Raw genomic sequence first — 19,844 nt, forward strand, 5'->3', positions numbered from 1 at the left:
GTAGCAAGGGGAGACACCCCTAGTCAAGAATTCTGAGCACATTTCCCATTAAAAGCATTGTCACTGATGGTGACTCTTTGTTCCAGTACAAACTGATGAGCACCACAGGTCATACATATCTCTGAAGGCTAACCTGAGAATTAGTCACTGTTAAGAACCCAGTATTTGTGGAGAAAGGCATGGAGTTCCAAACAACCCCTTTAACATCAACAACTGGACGTACTACAAACCAGATGTGGAATAGCTCCTCCATTCCAATCTTACCTGTTTGTAACGTTCTGATAAGTGTGGCTACCACAGGCCAACAAACTGCCCCAAAACCAGGAATGTGGGGAAAGATAAAACGGTCAAATATAAAGAATCTTCTTTAATAGAGTGAAGCCAGAGGTCTCCTAAGTGGGATGCATGGAAGATGATCTGCTAGGGTGTTGGAAGAAAGTAGTAAAACTTCTGTTTCTAGTTTTTAAAATCTAATCCTTTAAAATGTTCTGTTTTTATGCACTTTCTAAAGTACATGCTATAGAATAGTAGGTATAATTTCTGAATCACCTCCCCTACCGCATTTTAGAGGTTCTTCTCTTAGCAATTCATTTTATATTTTCAACACTATTAAAAACTTCACATATCGAAATGCTTGTCAGAACTCAAATCTGCCCACCTACTGATATTATTTCATGCTTGATCTGACCTGACAAGCTAAAGGGTTTCGAGAAAGCACTCCCACTAAATAAGCCAGGGTAATATTCCAAGCTTTTATTCTTTAATAGTTGTTGCTGCCTCGATCCAACTTAAGCTGCATCACATGTGAGTGAAAAGTCTTAGTTAAAGCATCAAAGAGTAGGTTACCATCACAGCAGGTTCTCTGGTGAACAGGCCCCTCCTGCTAAAATGACCAGCTGGTTACATCTAAAGGTGACTTAAAGACTGCACACAAAGTGACTGAGAGTCAGCCCCACAAAATACCAGCTTGCTCAACTCTGCTTTGGGCCTCCTTTCGGCCCTACATTAACAACATTCAACTTAGTTTTGAGAATTAACAACTTAGTCTCAACAGCCCAGGGACAAAAGGAAAGCAGTGTCAGGAAAATCAAACTGTAAGTTTCAAAAGATTCAATACAATTATTGAACATTCCCTTTCCTCTGGAATTCACAAGAATTTATGTTTAAGGATGAATATTTGCTTTTCAGTGATGCGAAAGGCACAGAGTCAGTAGCCCCCAGAAAAAAGGACATGTATGAGACTCAGGAGGTAGGAGAACAGAATTGTCACAGAATCTGTCAATTTGATCACACTTTAGCGATATTACATTGAAGACTAATTTTGCAGATATTTAAAAAATAATATATTCATCCATAGAATGAGAGGGAAACATTATAGTATACTAAATTTCTAAAGGATTACTTTAATATTTACTATAAGTTATTCAAAATACTACTCCGTATTTCCTATACAAATCAGTATTCTGTAACTAAATGTGCTAGGTATATACATTTATAGTTTCTAAAATGAACAAACATTATGCTTCATAATCAGGAAAATATTAACAAAAAAAGGAATTCAATGAGACGAGAAGGAGTAAACAATTCACATAGGAGGGAAATACAATTAGTAAACAAATATATGAAAAATGGTACATAGCTAATTATCAAAGAAATGCAACTAAAATGTTAATTACTTTATGCCTAGTTAAAATAAGACTACTCAATATTGTTGAGGAATGATTAAACCAATTCATATACATCTCTAAAAGCAACATAAACTGGCACAACTCCACAGGAAAGCTATTTGTTAGTTTGTTTGTTTTTGCTGTGCTACTTGGCTTGTGGGATCTTAGTTCCCCAACCAGGGACTGAACCCAGGCCCTCCGCAGTGAAAGCGCAAAGGCCTAACCACTGGATTGCCAGGGAATTCCCTGGAAAGCTATTTGGAAATATGTTTCAAGGATCATGAATCTGTTTATAATCCCTGATCCCAAATCTTAACTTTTAGGGATTCAGCATACAGTGTATAACAAAAAAAAAGGAAAAGTACTACATGGAATAATGCAGAATAATGTTTATCAGAACACTAGTGAAACTATGAACAGGAAAAATATTTAACAAAGAGGAAAATTCAATAGAATAATTTTTATTAAAGGTAATCACTAATAACACCATAAAAAATGGAAAATATTTTTTTACATAACACTATTTCATGAAAAAGATATCCAAAATTGTATTTACCCTCCAAAAAAAATTATGTTTTCATTCCAAGAACTAAAAAGGTACGTTAAAAAAAATCAGTTTGGACTTCCCTGGTGGCGCAGTGGTTAAGAATCTGCCTGCCAATGCAGGGGACACGAGTTTGAGACATGGTCTGGGAAGATCCCACGTGCCGCAGAGCAACTAAGCCCGTGCGCCACAACTATTGAGCCTGCGCTCTAGAGCCCTAGAGCCACAACTACTGAGCCTGTGTGCCACAACTACTGAAGCCCGCGCACCTAGAGCCCGTGCTCCACAACAAGAGAAGCCACTGCAATGAGAAGCCCGCACACTGCAAGGAAGAGCAGCCCCCACTCACCACAACTAGGGAAAGCCCGCGCACGGCAAAGACCCAACACAGCCAAAAATCAATCAATCAATCACTTGTTTTTTAGTTGAGTGGAAGTCTAGGAGATATTTTTCATTGTAAAAATGTAGTTATTTCTGCTCAATTTTGCTATGAATTTAAAACTGTTCTAAAATTAAAGTTTATTAATTAAAAATAATGCAGTTGTCATCATGTTGTTTACATACTCAAAAAGAAAATATTTTAAAAGCTTAGAACAGCACCTTCACTTCTAGTAATGGCAGACCAATACTCCCAAAGATGAGAAACAAGACCAAAATTAAAAAACAAAATTAAAAAATTTCTACTTGAAGGTATCACTAGCCAACAGGGTGGTAAAGAAGGCCAAGTCTGGGCTTCCCTGGTGGCGCAGTGGTTGAGACTTCGCCTGCCGATGCAGGGAACATGGGTTCGTGACCCGGTCTGGGAAGATCCCACATGCCGTGGAGCGGCTGGGCCCGTAAGCCATGGCCGCTGAGCCTGCGCGTCCGGAGCCTGTGCTCCGCAACGGGAGAGGCCACAACAGTGAGAGGCCCGCGTACCGCAAAAAAAAAAAAAAAAAAAAAGGCCAAGTCTGGTTAAGACTAGGGGCTTGGGAGGCATGTACAAGTATGCTCATAGCTGTATTATTTGCGATAGCCAAAAAGTGACAACAACCCAAATGTCCATCAAAAGTGGAGGGAGGGGCTTCCCTGGTGGCGCAGTGATTGAGAGTCCGCCTGCCGATGCAGGGGACACGGGTTCGTGCCCCGGTCCGGGAAGATCCCACATGCCGCAGAGCGGCTGGGGGCCCATGAGCCATGGCCGCTGAGCCTGCGCGTCCAGAGCCTGTGCTCCGCAACGGGAGAGGCCACAGCAGTGAGAGGCCCACATACAGCAAAAAAAAAAAAAAAAAAAAAGTAGAGGGAAAATTTAATTACAGCATTTTCAAACAAGTGGAATACTACTTAGCAACGAAAATGCATGAACTATAGTTATACACAGCATGAAAGAATCTCACAAACATAATGTTGAAAGAAGCCAGTCACAAGAGGATACAGACTACGTGAAATCTTCATACAGCATTCAAAGATGGCAGCAATGCTCTATTTTTTGAAGATTTCTGGGTGGTGGTTACATGAATGTTTGATTTGTGATAAATTATTAAGCTGTGCATCTTTATTTTGTGCATTTTTCTGTATGTGTATTATAGTTCAAAAATTAAAAAAAATTAAGTTATACACAATCCAGAATATGGAGGAAAGGCTTGAGAAGAATGAATGGCGTGTAAAATAACAAAATGGCTTCCCTTTCCAGGAGTGTGGAAGATTAAGTACCAATTAAGTACCCAGGCAGTCTCCAACTGAAAACTGCTGAATGAAATATTAAAATAAAAATTTTAAAGTACACCAATATGTTTAAGTTAGTAAGGCTTTTTCAGCAGTCCAAACCTAAGTGAAACTGACACCCCTGAGAAATAAGCTAAACACAGAAGCTAGTTTTCCTGAGGGCATCTGTTGATCCTAATAAACATGAGCCCTTAGTTTTCACAGGGCATATAGGATAAGAGACAAAGTTCAGAGACCACATAGAAAAGCATGCCTTAACACTGATGCTGAGTGGATGGATGGGAAAACAAAACTCCCCCTGAGAATTTGTGAAGATTACCCAGTCCTCATCTAGGACTAAAGTCTTACTACCCAGGTAAGATAAAACTTCCAGACAACAACCTAAAGTAGTATTAGACTGACATTGCCCTGAGGCACATGACAAAAGTTAAAGCAAATCCTCCTTGAAGGAACCGTTTCTATCAAGACCTCATGTAATGCGCTCACAGTCAAAATCTACAAAATAACGCAAGGAAACAGGACACCATGAGGCCAGGAGAAACAACAGAATGAGATTCACAAGAACTTCATGTGTCAGAATGATCGCACCCAGAACACAAAGAAGTTATGTTTATTGTGTTTAAAGACCTAAAGTGATTAAAAATACAAACAAAAAATAAAACACTAGAAGAATGGCCTGAAGAATTAAAGACTAAAAATACTAGAAATGAAAAACATATAGAAACTGAAATTAAAAACATAACGGATGGACTAGTAGCAGATTATACCCCACTGAAAAGACAACTGGTGAGCTGGAGGTTAGATCTGAAAAATCATCTGGAATGCATCTCAGAAACAAAGAGATGATGTTAAGAGCCATCATGGACAAGGGTTAGAAGAAAAGTGTTACAGAAGAGGGGAAAAAGAGAACAGGGCAAAAGAAGTATTTAATGAGATAATGGCTACAAAATTTCCAGACCTGACCAACATCATCAACCTCCAGCCCAGCACAGTCTATATTCTAACTGTATTGCCTTAGTGAAATATACATAAGTGCAAAAATAACTACAAAACATTGTTTACTTCACTCAGTAGAGGTATTAGTACTAGTAACATCGGTACTATAATGTTAAAACTATTTTATGTATATTTTAGGATAAAGAAAATAAATATATTAATGTTATTAGAAATTGCATTTTTAGTGGAAGAAAAAAACAACACATAAATGTAAAATTCAGAAAAATTGAGAAAAAAATTTTTTTTTTTTTTTGCGGTACGTGGGCCTCTCACTGTTGTGGCCTCTCCCGTTGTGGAGCACAGGCTCTGGACGCGCAGGCTCAGCGGCCATGGCTCATGGGCCCAGCCGCTCCAGAGAAAAAAAATTTTAATGTTAAATTTGAATCGGAAATTTTGAATATAAATTCATGATTTAAAAAAAAACTTATTTTCTTGGTTTGTCCCTTGAAAAGGTCCTAGAAGTAATGACAGGCTAGTAGGTACGATGAGCAAGTTTAGCTCCAAGATGTTAGTTTATAAATAACAATCCTCATTCTAAGAAACGTGGGTTTCTTGGGGGAAATGACAGATTCCAGGTTTTGGGCAGAAAAGTTCAAGGTAAGCCTGGGGTAACTTGGCCTATTAGAAAGCCAGGATGTGCTCAAAGACTAATGGAGTCATGCTAAAAAGACACAGGTGCATCTTAAGAGGCTCCTACTGGTCAAATTTAGGATAATTCAGTTTCAAAAAGAAAAAAAATTGTAACTGATTATAAAGCGCCACTTATATAAAACCTTTATGTCTACAGAGATTTAAAAAAGAGCACAGGGCTTCCCTGGTGGCGCAGTGGTTAAGAATCTGCCTGCCAATGCAGGGGACACGGGTTCAAGCCCTGGTCCGGGAAGATCCCACATGCTGCGGAGCAACTAAACCCGTGTGCCACAACTACAGAGCCTGCTCTCTAGAGCCCGCGAGCCTGAACTACTGAAGCCCACACACCTAGAGTCCGTGCTCTGCAATAAGAGAAGCCACCGCAATGAGAAGCCCACGCACCGCAACGAAGAGCAGCCCTTGCTCACATCAACCAGAGAAAGCCTGCGCGCAGCAACGAAGACCCAACTCAGCCAAAAGTAAATTAATTAATTAATTTAAAAAAAAAAAAAAAAGGAGTGCAAGAAAAAAAAAGGCAAAATCTTCCTTACAGCAGAATGTCAGATAATAATCTAGGTGGTGGATACAGGGTGTTCATTTTATAGTCTTTCAACTTTTTATGTTCAAAAATTACAGGGAGAAAAAAATCAGTAACATTAGAAAAAAGTAAGTGGGGGACTGTTCTAAATTAAAAAGCTAAAAAGATAAAGAAATACATTTGAAACCTTGATTCCATCTTGGTTTAAAAAACTGGTAACAGTGCCTGCCTCTGGACAGAGGGGGAGAGATAAGGCTGCCAATGGCACCAACAGTGCCTTTGTATGAATCAGAAAGAAGTACCTCCTCTGGGCTGCTAACCTCAGAAAGAGGGCCCTTCCCTCTTGGTCAAGGCAGCCAGCTCCCACTCGCACCCTTGCTGAGTTCCACGGTACAGAATATAATCTTTGAGGACAGAGGTTTAGTATCCACCTTTAATTAAAATAATCTGTATTAATTAGCCGAAAATTTGATCAAGTTCAATACCTACTGCTCTTTACAAATTTACAACTGTTCCACCTCTGCATACTAGAAGGAGGTGAAAGAGTATAAGAGGAAAGAGACTTATTTTTCATTTTGTATTCTTTGGGACACTTTTATTTTTTAAAAAACATATTTATCATCTTTATAATGAAAACTAAAGAAAACACTTCCATACCTTTCTCCAAATAGGCAGAGTGGCTACAGAATACTTTGTTACAAATATAGGGGAGAATATATCTTTAACATCCTGACCAAAACATGGGTAGTATCAATGTTAAGAATTAACTAAACATCTTAATTCTATAACCATGCATGATTCTATACAAGATCCAGAAAACAGTCTGTATACGACTAAAATTAGAACTCTTCTAATAGGATGATTCAAAAAGACATAATGCTAACTGAAGTAAGCCAGCCACAAAAGGACAAATATTGTGTGATTCCACTTACATGAGGTCTCTAGAGGAGCCAAATTCATAGAGACAGAAAGTAAAACAGTGGTTGGCACGCGCTTGGGAGAGGGAGTGGGGACAGGTTCAGTTCGAGAAGATGAAAAAGTTCTGGAGATGGATGGTGGTGATGGTTGTGCAAAAATGTAAATATACTTAATGCCACTGAACTGTACACTTACAAATGGTTAAAATGTTTTATGTTATGTATATTTCACCACAATAAAAAAAAAGAAAGAAAAAAAGCATGGTGGTATACTTACACATTCAAATCATAGTAATTTTTCAAATGAATTATTTCCTCAATATACCCATGTGCTACATCTGGAAATCTTACTTCCTAGAAGGGAATAAAAAACATTATTTATATTTCATCTCCTGGAATGGTTTCAAATTGCAATAAAAACCAGATGGCAAAAAGTACATAAAATGACTGAAGACTAGAAAAGGACTGTAAAGCAGTTTTGTGTCTGGCTTAAACCTTCACACAAGGTGCCTAGATTTATCTGTCTACATAGAATATGGAATTTAGAAAGGTATGTAGAGATCACCTGGTCCTCTGCCCCCATTCTGCATGTCTATTCTATAGTCTTTCAATAAATATTGAACATCTCTGCCGAAGCAAAGGAAGTCTAAAAACAAATAAAACACTTTCTAGTGTATACCCTCAAGAGGCACACAATCTAGTAGAACAGACGAAAAAACCTGGGGGAAGAAGGGTTAAAAGACTGTTCCAAGGCAAACAGCAGCCCAGAGAGCCCTGCATGACTTCCTAGGTCAGGGCTATCTAACAGAACTTGGTACAAAGATGGAAATGTTCTATTCTGTGCTTTCCAACATGGTAGCTATTCAGCCCCATGTGGCTACTGAGCACTTAAAATATGACTGGTGCCACCGGAAATGAAATTTAGATTTTATTTAAGTGTAAGACATTTAAATTTAAACAGCCAAATGAAGCTACTGTATTGGACAGTGTAGTTCTAGGTAATCTTATAAACCTGCTTTAAGGGTTTGAATTTGGAGTTAACTCAATTCCTTTTTAAAAACTGTGGGGACAACCATGATCTGCAGCTAGAATCCCAGAGGGCTTGCTGAGGGTTTCAGCATACATTCAGGAATCCTGATTCAATTTTCGAATCTTCAGTTTCTCTCCTTCTAGTCTACAAATCTAGGAAATTCAGAAAATGAAGTCCACACACACAAATAATACTTTTGCAATAAAAGGAAACTCAGTATACTTAGTGTGCATGATTATTTACATATCAAAATAAAACTTACTGTTTCTTTCACTAATAGTGCAATGAGTTCTTGGTCTACATCAGGAGCTTCTTGCCCCCAAAGGTTTTCCAAATTGGGCTCCTGAGATCCTTGCAGTGGAAAGGCTGGACCTGGCTCTTCATCATCTATTGCTAATTGTTGGTCTTCAAGCTCTTCCAGAGGATGGGCAGGCTGAGGAGAAGAAGGGCCTGGAATCCCATCCTGCTGGGGTTCTGGTCTTGGAAAAGCCGGTCTTGGAAAAGCTGACCCTGAGGGTTCATGCTGATACAACAGTGGGCCCAGTTCTACTTCAGGCTGCCGCTCCTGAGGCACAACCTGGTTTGTTATCTCACGGGGCTGTTGGTTCAGAGACTGGAAGTAAGAATGGTCTAACCAGCAGTCTTCTTCGATGGCCTGGTCATCTAGGATATCAGTTGATTCTCCGAGGTTTGATAAAAGCTCTGTCTCTGAGTCTTCAGATGACTGGTTCTGAGTGTCCAAAGGATCACTTTCTGGAAAAAGAAGGCTACCTTCTTTCAAGATAATGATTTTCTGCTCTTCTCTGTGGTTGACAATGTCATTTGTTGCTTGGTTATGACTTGGTCCAGGCTTGGGTTCTCTTTCTGTTTGTCCACTTGGCTTAATGAATTCAGAAACTCCAGGAGGCCCAAGATCTAGAAATTCACCGTAGTTATCCTCAGAATCATCCTGTGCCCCAGAACCAAACAACGAGCTGTTACACACAGAAAAAAAGCCGTTCTTATCTGATTCAAAGGCTGCTCTAGATTTTTTAGGCCTTTCTTCTCCCAATCTTTTGAGATCTTGCCACTGGGCAGCTGGTTTGATGAGATTGGGTCGTGATGTCTGAGGTTTATTTGTCTAAGAAAAAATGAAATTTTAATAATAATTCAATTTTTTTCCTGTGTCTATACCTCCCTATGTACTTATATTGAGCCTCTGAGGTTGGAAAGGAAAGAAACAAAACCAAAAACACCCTCCCCCATGAAACCTATTCTTCACATTTATCTTAACATTGAAATTTGGTCACACTATAGTAACTGTAAGAATCAAAGCAGCCATTCATTGATTGAAGCATGACTTATAGTTTGAATTATAATTTCACCTGAGACCAGTAAAACAAAAATAACTGCATAGTACAGAAAATAATGAAAGAATCACAACACAGTAGAGGAATGAGAAACGTTCAAAAGACACACGAAAAGCAGCTAAATCTCATTAGTAATTCAGCAAAATGCAAATTAAAACAAGGTACCCCCCGCCCAAGACTGGCAAACAATTTTTAGTTAGACAACTTTTTAGTTAGCATTGGTACAGATGTGGGAAAACTCTCATACTATCATTCATTGCTTGTGAATTTAGGAAAGCAATTAGGTATTACTTATTTTTTTAAAAATGTATATCCTTATGATTTGTCACTATCGTTTTTCAGTATCTATTCTATAAACCCTTATGTAACCAAAGGAGGCATATTCACTGCCACACTGCTTGCAATGTAAAAAGAAAAACACTGGAGACATTCTGAAGTTTGTTCCTAAGCGAACAGTTAAGTAAACTATTATTTATCTGCTCTACAAAATACTCTCCAACTCTCCACCCCTCCAAGAGGTAGCTCTATATGTAATGAAATGGAAACCTCACCAATAAACGGTACTACATGAAGAAAAGTTAAAAAACAATACATACACAGACTGATTCTATTCTTTAAAAAAATCAAAACACAGACATAAACATACCATTTCTAAAAGCATACACACACACACACACACACACATGCACACGTGAATACATATGAATTCAAAGAAAAAGATCTGGAAGGATACATGCCAAACTAGTGACAACAGTTCCTCCGGGAAACCTCTGGGGCAGAAGGGGCTAGTGAAGACAGACTTCAGTTTTATCTGTATTGTTTCAATTTCTATAGAGAACACAATCATATGTTATTTATAAATGTAAAAAGTGGAATGCCGAATTTTAAGGTAGCAGAATAAAGATGTCTCTGATCCTTCTCTTCTCTGAAATCACCCCAATCCAGAGAGGAGAATGAGACAAAGAACTGAAAATCTTTGATAAAACCAGCAGACATCTGTGATCCCAAATCACAATATATATGAGAAGGAGCTGATAAATGTAGTGAGGGAAGTCTAACCAGATTTTAGGCAAGGCAGAGAAAGCTTCAGAAAGGCTGAGTTTTCCAAAGTAGGTGGTGTGGCCTGGCGGGCAAAACCAACTCCTTGCTTGGAACAATGGGAACCTCCACTCCATTTGGCAGCAAGGATGTTCTGAGGAGGTAAGACTGAATGAAGACACACGTCTCTGCTGAAGGGAGGCTGTCAGTGAGGCAGGAGGAAGAGAACTTTGAACTGGGCTGCTCTCAAACTGGCAGTATCTGCCAGGCAGTAAGAAATAAAGAAGCATACGTGCATGTAAGCACACCTCCCCCACCCGCCGCCACCCCAATGTCCTCTGCCACCTGCCGCCACCCCAATGTCCTCTGTTATAGGAAGAATTCCTGCTAGCCAAGAATAGTGCCTGAGCCTTTCCCCAACATAGATGCCTGCAAAAAGCTGGTCCAGGAACACTTCAGATGCATTCGTCTTTGAGTAGCGATAAAAAAACAACCAGTACAGAAACTATATTAAGATGCCTAACTACTGAAAACAGAAGTGATAGATGCGCAACACGTATGATACAATCAGTACTACACAGCGAATGGAAGGAGAAAAGAGAGAAGCAGGAACACAAAGCAGTAATGAAATAATTAGCTATTTAATATAAATGTTCTAAATCATGGTTTCGTAGAAATAAGGTAACCATCAAAAGTTGGGAGGGGAAATGGAGAAGCTGAGGGTCAAAAGATACACTTAAAGCTAATAAATCAACATATAAGGACATGTGTAAGGACAGTAGTTGAAAGTATAAAAGTACTAGAAGAACTAAAAACAAACAAAAAAACGTAAGGATAAAAACCTTTCAAATGATCGGCAAGGACACATGCCCCCAATATAAATAAAAGAAAACCTCAAAAATGCAGGGAATATAGTGAAAGATCATTTTTAAAAGCAATAAAAATATAAAGCATATTAAACACTATGAGAGAACTAAAAACAAAGTATAATGGTCACATTAATAAATATAAATTAGATCAATTCACCTATTTAATTTAAAAGTCTCTTTAAATAGAACCACTAGGCAAAACCCAACTATATAATCAACTACAGGCATACCGCAGAGATGCTGCAGGTTTGGTTCCAGACCACCGCAATAAAGCGAGTATCCCAATAAAGCAAGTCTCATGAATTTTTTGGTCTCCCAGTGCATAGAAAAGTTATGTTTACACTATACTGTAGTCTATTAAGTGTGCAATGGCATTATGGTTAAAAAAACAATGCACATATTTAATTTTTTTAAATGTTATTGGAAAAATGGTGCCAAAAGACTTGCTCAATGCGAGGTTGCTACACACCTGCAATTTGTTAAAAAAAAAAAAAGGGCAATATCTGCAAAGCACAGTAAAATGAGACATGCCTGTATACAATCAAGAGTTAGTAGACCACTGTGATTCAGAAAGCACATGGACAAAGACACCAAAGTGGATTTCTGATTCTAGTAATGGCATGCTAGATCATTCAGATCAACCCTTCTACTGAGTAAAAGCAGAAACCCTGGTCAAAATATCAAAGCAAAACCAAAACATATACTTGAAGGCCTCAGGATCCAGGAGGAAGAAATCCAACAAAATAAGCTACTTTTCTTCTACAGATGCATTTGCCAATCCCAGACCTGGATGAAGAATGAGAAGATTGAACGAAACCTTGGTATCTTTTTTGAGGAGCTAAGTGCACAAAATCAGAATTCAGAACTCACCATGGGGAGGAGTTCTGGTAAATCTCAAGCTCTAGGGTCATTCCTTGAAGGGTATACCACCGAAGTAAGGGTAAACCGGAAATATGCTGGACCTCCCAGGAGCTGATTCCTAGTTTCAATAGTTTAATCCCTGGATCTGAGTTTCCTGGTCTCCCAAACCTTCTTTGAAAAACAAATATAGGCCCTCTTTGAAGAAAGATAGTATCACCTAGAACCTCAAAATTTTCATATACAGTGATACTACTATTCAACAAAAAATAACCAGGCATATAAGAAGCTGATGCAACATAACAGAAAACCAAAACCAAGAGAAGTAATAGACAACAGAAACAAATCTACAGTGATTTCAAATAGTGAAGTTATCAGACATGGATTCTAAAATAACATGCTTAGCATGTTTAAGGAAATAAAAGACTACATTGAAAGTTTCACCAGAGAACTAGAAACTGTTACAAAGAAAGAAAGAAAAAAAATATCAAATGGGAATTCCAGAATGTAAAAATACAGTAACTGAGATCAGGAATCAATGGATCAGTACACAGCATTTTAAATAAACACAGTTGAAAAATTAGTGAATGGAAAGACAGGTCAGAAGAAAATAGCCACAATAATGCACAGAGACACAAAATGATTTAAAATTAGATAAGAGAATAGGAGACATAAAGAATAATACAGTGAAAAGGTTTTACCCAACTATGTAACTAAAGTTATAGAAAAAGAGGAGAGAGATAAGAAGCAATATCTGAAGATAAAATACAAATATTCAAGCAGAACAGCAGCTTGATTTCATTTGTGAAGATCTAAACCGGATAATTAAAAAAAAATCCAAACAGACCTAGATACAGCAATAGGAAGACTGTAGAAATCAAATACAAAGATAAAAATTTAAAGCAGCAGCACACACTGCTTTCAAAAGGAAAAAATAAGACTGACTTTTCAGTAGAAAAATGGAAGCCAGATGGATAAACAACAAGGTCCCACTGAATAGCACAGAGAACTATATCAATATCCTATGATAAACCATAATGGAAAAGAATATAAAAAATGTATATGTATAACTGAATCACTTTGCTGTATAGCAGTAATTAACACAACATTGTAAATCAACTATATTTCAATTAAATAAATACATCAAAGAAAAAGAAAAATGGAAGCAAAAAATACTGGAATAGTATCTTCCTTGTGTTAAAAGAAAATAACTGACACACTGAATTCTATGTTCAATGAAAATATCAGATTTACTCTAAAGAAAATCCTAAAGAGTGTTCTTTAGGTAGAGTAAAAATAATCTGTTTTAAGGCCAGAGATGCAGAAAGGAATGAGGACCAACATAAAAAGATAATTATCTGGAGAAGGTAAAGTGAATACTGATTGTATAAAACAAAAAAACACGGGGTTTAAAACAATGTATACAGGGGTTTCCCTGGTGGCACAGTGGTTAAAAATCCACCTGCCAATGCAGGGGACACGGGTTCGAGCCCTGGTCCGGGAAGATCCCACATGCCACAGAGCAACTAAGCCCATGCGCCACAACTACTGAGCCTGCGCTCTAGAGCCCATGCTCCGCAACAAGAGAAGCCACTGCAATGAGAAGCCCACGCACCACAACAAAGAGGAGCCCCCGCTCTCCGCAACTAGAGGAAGCCAGCACACAGCAACGAAGACCCAATGCAGCCAAAAATAAATAAATAAATAAAATTTTAAAAATGTATACAGAATCAGAATATATTAAAAAAAACCAGTATTTAAGTTGGGAGGTGAACAAATAGAGTTAAAGTGTTTTAAAATCTTTACAATCCCCAGAGTTTAAAACACTAAACATTAGTGCTGAGGCCTCTATGATGTGAGGAAGCCTGAACTAGCCTTTAAAATAGACCATATGGGGGGACTTCCCTGGTGGTCTAGTGGTTAGGACTTCACACTTCCACTGTAGGAGTTGTGGGTTCGATCCCTAGTCAGGGAACTAAGATCCCGCATGCCACATGGTGTGGCCAAAAAAAAAGGTTAAAATAGGTCATATGTAGTATTAGACATGATACCAGAACAAGTGACAAAGGAAAAAAGAGATAAACTGAACTTCAAAGTTTAAAACTTTTGTGCTTAAAGGATACTATCAAAAAAGTAAAGCGACAATTCACAAAACTAGAAAAAATATCCACAAATCAAGACATCTGATAAGGTACAGTATTCAGAATATATAAAGATTCAATAATAAGAAGACAACACACTTTAAAAATGAGCAAAGGGGGACTTCCGTGGTGGCGCAGTGTTTAAGAATCCGCCTGCCAATGCAGGGGACAGGGGTTCGAGCTCTGGTCCGGGAAGATCCCACATGCTGCAGAATAACTAAGCCCATGTGCCACAACTACTGAGCCTGCGCTCTAGAGCCTGCGAGCCACAACTACTGAGCCCACGTGCCACAACTACTGAAGCCTGCACGCCTAGAGCCCATGCTCCACAACAAGAGAAGCCATCGCAATGAGAATCCTGCGCACGGCAACGAAGAGTAGCCCCCGCACGATGCAACTAGAGAAAGCCCGCGCGCAGCAACGAAGACCCAATGCAACCAAAAATTAAAAAAAACAAAAAACCGAGCAAAGGATCTGCATAGACATTTCTCCAAAGATATACAAATGGCCAATAAGCACATGAAAAGAGGCCAACATCATTAGCCATCGGGAAATGCAAATCAAAATCACAGTGAGATACTGCCTCACAACCATGAAGATGGCTGTAATAAGAAAGATAGACAGCGGGCTTCCCTGGTGGCGCAGTGGTTGAGAGTCCGCCTGTCAATGCAGGGGACACGGGTTTGTGCCCCGGTCCGGGAGGATCCCACATGCCGCGGAGCGGCTGGGCCTGTGAGCCATGGCCGCTGAGCCTGAGCATCTGGAGCCTGTGCTCCACAACGGAAGAGGCCACAACAGTGAGAGGCCCGCGTACCGCAGAAAAAAAAAAAAAAAAAAAAGAAAGATAGACAGCAATTATTGGTGAGAATATGGAGAAGTTGGAACACTCACACTGCTGGTAGGAATGTAAAATGGTGCTACTACTATGGAAAACAGTCTAGAAGAGTAAAATACAGAGTTACCTTGTGATCCAGCAATTCCACTCCTAGGTATATACCTGCTAGAGTCTGAATGTGCCCACTCCCTCTGCCTCCAAATTCATGTTGAAATCCTAATCACCAAAGGTAATGGCAGCAGTAGGGGGAGTCTTTGGGAGGTGCTAAGTCATGAGGGTAGAACCCTCATGAAAGGGATTAGTGCCTTTATAGAAGAGGCTCCAGGGAGATTCCTAGCTCCTTCCACCATGTGAGGACACAGTGAGAAAGTGCCAGCTATGAACCAGGAAGAGGACCTTTACACGATCGTGCTGGAGTCTTGATCTTGAACTTCCCAGCCTGCAGAAATGTGAGCAATAAATTTCTGTTATAAGCTACCCAGTCTGTGGTATTTTGTTATAGCAGCCCAAATGGACTAAGACAATACTCAAGAGAAACGAAAACATATGTCCACAGAAAAACTTCTACAAGAATGTTCATAGCAGCATTATTCATTATTCATAATCACAAAAAAGTGGAAGCAACTCAAATGTCCATCAATTGATGAAAGGCTAAACAAGATGTGGTATATCTACACAATGGAATATTATTATTCAGCAATAGAAAGGAGTGAAGTACCACTTCATCCTACATCACAGATGACCTTGAAAACGTTATGCTAAATGAAAGAAGCTAGTCACAAAGGACCAAATAGTATATGATTCCGTTCATATAAAATGTCTAGAATGGGCAAATCTATAGAGACGGAAGTGGTTAGTAGTTCTTAGGACTGGGTGGAAGAGAAGAAGGGAGGAGGGAAGATAATGGTTAGCTCATCAAATCAAGAAAAAAGGCTAAAAAAACACAACTACACTAAAATAGAAAAGGAAAATGGAGGAACCATAGGTTCAGAGTAAGTAGAAAGAACAGGCTATTTTGTTTAACTCTATTAAATACATTAAAAAACACTGAAGAAATAAACGATTTTCTAGAAAAACATCAGGGACCAAAACAGATTCTGAAAGCAAAAGAAAATCTAGACATGTCAATCACCACAGAAGAAGCTGAAACAGTTTCAAAGAACCATCCTCCATGAAAAGAAATAGCCCAGATGCCTTTAGGGTAAGTTCTACCAAATCTTTAAAGAACAGGTAACTCCAACATTATTTAAAATATTTTATCAGAGCACAGAAAAAGAAAGAAAACTTCTAGACTCTTCATGAAGTCAGAATAATGTTTATAAAAAATTTGTCAAGGACAGACCAGGCACACACACACCCCTATGGGCCAATCTCACTCATGAGATCTATGGAGAAAACCCTAAATAAAATCTTAGCAAATAGAAGCTAACAGCACATTACCATCATATTGTAATACCATTACCAAGCAAAGTCTGCCCAGAGACAAAATAATTTACCACATTAACAGATTTTTTAAAAATCACATAATAATCTCCACAGATGCTAAGATTGAATTTGATAGAATTCTACATTTACTCATTAATAAAAACTTAAAATAAAGTAGATAGCTACTTCCTTAACATAATTTAAAAACGGTATCTCAAGCAAAAAGTCACCATCACACTTAAGAAGAAAATATTAAAAGTATTCCCATTTATGTCAGTGGCTATTTTTCTTATTTCTATTACCGCTATTACTTAAAAATTTTGGGGCTTCCCTGGTGGCGCAGTGGTTGAGAGTCCACCTGATGATGCAGGGGACATGGGTTCGTGCCCCGGTCCGGGAAGATCCCACATGCCGTGGAGCGGGCCTGTGAGCCATGGCCGCTGGGCCTGCGCGTCTGGAGCCTGTGCTCCGCAACGGGAGAGGAGGCCACAACAGTGAGAGGCCCGCGTACCGCAAAAAAAAAATAAATAAAAAATTGAGGACTTATCACTTAATATAATTAGACAAGTATAAAAACTGGAAAGGAAGAAACTGTAAGTATCATTATTTACAGATGGACCAGATACCATTCCTTGGGTCAACTGAAAAATGACTACAGACAATAAAAACAAGCTGACTGATTATGAAATTAATGTAAAAACCAACAGACTTTTAAATGAAAAAAAAACAAAGGTTAAAAAGCTACACAGAAGAAAAGATGCCATTTACAAAAGCAAGAGAAAACATAAAATAACCAGGAACAAACTTAAAAATGTTTAAGATCTATTGTAAGAAAAATTGAAAATGCTCTGGCTGAGGAATATAAAAGGTTAGACTGAAAGACAGAACTTGTTCTTAGTTAGAAAGGGTCAATATTATAAAAACTTTCTATAACAATAAAATATGTTTTAAATTAAACAAACTATCTACCTATCTTTTGGAATTAGAAAAGCTGATCTTAAAATTTGCATTAAAATATAAGCACAAAATATCCTGGATGAGTCTGAAAAACATAGAGTAATAAGGGGAGATGGGCACTATCTGATATTAAGATACATTATAAGGACATAGTAATTACAACACTGTGGACTAGTACATGAAGAGTCAGAGCAATAGTGCAGAAGTCCAGAAATAGACCAAAACATATGGCTTCTGACTTCTAAGCTAAGGGGACATCAGGTAGGGTATAAAAGAGGCTGTTCTCAGAAATGTAGAACAAGTGCAAACAAACAGTGCTACAAGTGTAGCACAAGAGGTGCTCTCAGCTGTTCTATAAGGCCCCTACCCACTACTGAGTGGCTGAAGAATCAGATTATTAACTTGCAATATGCCTCATCACATTAAGTTTTAGAAAACTCACTTCCGCCAGGATGACATCATCATCCAGGTCCTCTTCATCATGCTGCTGAGGAGCTGGGGTGACCAGCATTGGAACCCCTTCCTCATCAGAGGAGTCAGATATGGTGATGGGTCCATCTCTGAGACTGATCCAGTCTAAAAGAAGGCAGAGAACACTGTTAGGAGGAGGTGGGCATAATCACATTGTCCTTTAATTCAACTTTGGCATGAAAAGGGTCAAGCCTAAAGCCAAGTTTACAGCTATTGGAGTGTTAACTTATCTCCTCAAGCAGCACATGCACCCAAGCATTAAAATGAGCCATTTTCCCATGCTGATCTTTGCCAATAATTCATTTTGGGAATCACCAGAGAAAATCTGACAATTACTATGCTCAAGATTATCAACTTTTTCTTATACTAGACTGGAGTAATCTGTTGATAAAAATCTTCTTGACTGCTCATTTCTTAAAAGTGAAATCATGGCCTCCCATCTCACCTCTATTCTTCCAAAGGAATATAAAACACTGCTTTATTCAAACTGATAGGTCTGAAAAAACTTTCACTCAGAAACAGTAAAATTTTCACTTAATATTTAAAATATTAAAATTTGCTCACCTTAGACACAAATCTCAAGTATCACTTACATAAACACATTTCAGTGTTTTAGTCAAACACCCATTTATCATCTATGATAGGAAGCACTTTAACTTTCCTGTTTCCTTTTAAATATAACTAGAGTTAAACTAACCATCTATTGATGGATGTAATAATTCTGTTAAAGGTCTCCAAGTCCTTTTATTTGTTTGAAGACAAAGCACGTTTGACATAAATTACTGGATAACACAAATTAATAATTCCTCCATTAAAGCTCTAATATTTTTCTCAAGGTTAATGCCTCATGTATTTTTATGTTACCCAAGAATTTGAAAAGCAATATAAAACCAATTATCTCATTTCATTCCTGTAACAGGGCTGTGGTAATGCCAAGACAGTAGTTTAAAACAGGTACGTCCACGGGATCTAAGGTCAGACTGCCTGGATTCCAGTCTCAGCTCTACCACATACTAGCTATATGATGCCATTATTTACTTCTTTAGGCATCCATTTCCTCAACATTAAAGAAAGGCTAACAACACTGCCTACTTCAAATAGCAGTATTACCTAAAATGCTTGTTTATTATAGTACTTGACACACAGTGAAGTTGCCTGATTTTAAGTCCAACGTTACCTACACAGAAACAACCAACTGAACTGAGGGCCTGCGGAAGTACATTATAGAGGATTTCTCTTAAACCTGCATAATGAATCCAAGTGATTATCACCATCACCTGCTAAAACCCTACTAAAATGATAGTAAAGGAACTTTTAAAAAGTATAACCTCCTAAGTACACAAAGAAGAGAAAAGGAGATAATAGCCAGCAAGAGATTTAAATAAAATTCTGGAAAACAGCAGATTTACACATGGCAAGAGCTCTAGAAGAGTGGATAAGGCTCAAACCCACAGCCTGCAGCGGGGGCGGCCAATCAGAGGTGGCCTAATTCATGTTGCAGAATCGTAGATATCCTGAATAACTGTTCTCAATTACTGTATGTCTTCGGTCATTTCCAGTCTTTAAATGGTTATTTTAGACAATTCTGTCTAATTTTACCATTGACTTTGGGGAGAAGATTTGCCAAGCTTCTCACTCAGCCATTCCAGAAGACCCACACTGTGGAGGTCCATTCTGAAGAGCCACTGAGGCAGAGAGTCACTAGACACCAGGCCAAGAGAGGAAAGGGGTGTCACTGGAACAGCCATAATGAGTAAGACCCTGGCTGCCTTCTGCCGCTTGGCTCCCTGAATGCTGGCAAACAGTCTTAGATTCCACATTCAAGACACTGTAGATTCCTCCCTGGAAGAACTGGCCCAAGAAAAAGACACAGAC

At 38.6% G+C, this 19,844-nt stretch overlaps 1 protein-coding gene across 1 annotated transcript in view; it reads right to left on the minus strand.

Moving 5' to 3' along the window:
- The window catches only part of RNF216 (ring finger protein 216), a 173,100-nt gene that overhangs the window by 123,996 nt on the left and 29,260 nt on the right, over nucleotides 1-19,844 (minus strand). The window contains exons 3-5 of the mRNA XM_079719850.1: nucleotides 17,941-18,074; nucleotides 8,289-9,146; nucleotides 7,274-7,350 (exon numbers count right to left, since the gene is read on the minus strand). Coding sequence (XP_079575976.1) covers nucleotides 7,274-7,350; nucleotides 8,289-9,146; nucleotides 17,941-18,074 — 1,069 coding nt within the window. The remainder of the gene's footprint in view (nucleotides 1-7,273; nucleotides 7,351-8,288; nucleotides 9,147-17,940; nucleotides 18,075-19,844) is intronic.

Source organism: Hyperoodon ampullatus (genome assembly GCF_949752795.1).
Source record: "Hyperoodon ampullatus genome assembly, chromosome: 14".
Classification (NCBI taxonomy): domain Eukaryota; kingdom Metazoa; phylum Chordata; class Mammalia; order Artiodactyla; family Ziphiidae; genus Hyperoodon; species Hyperoodon ampullatus.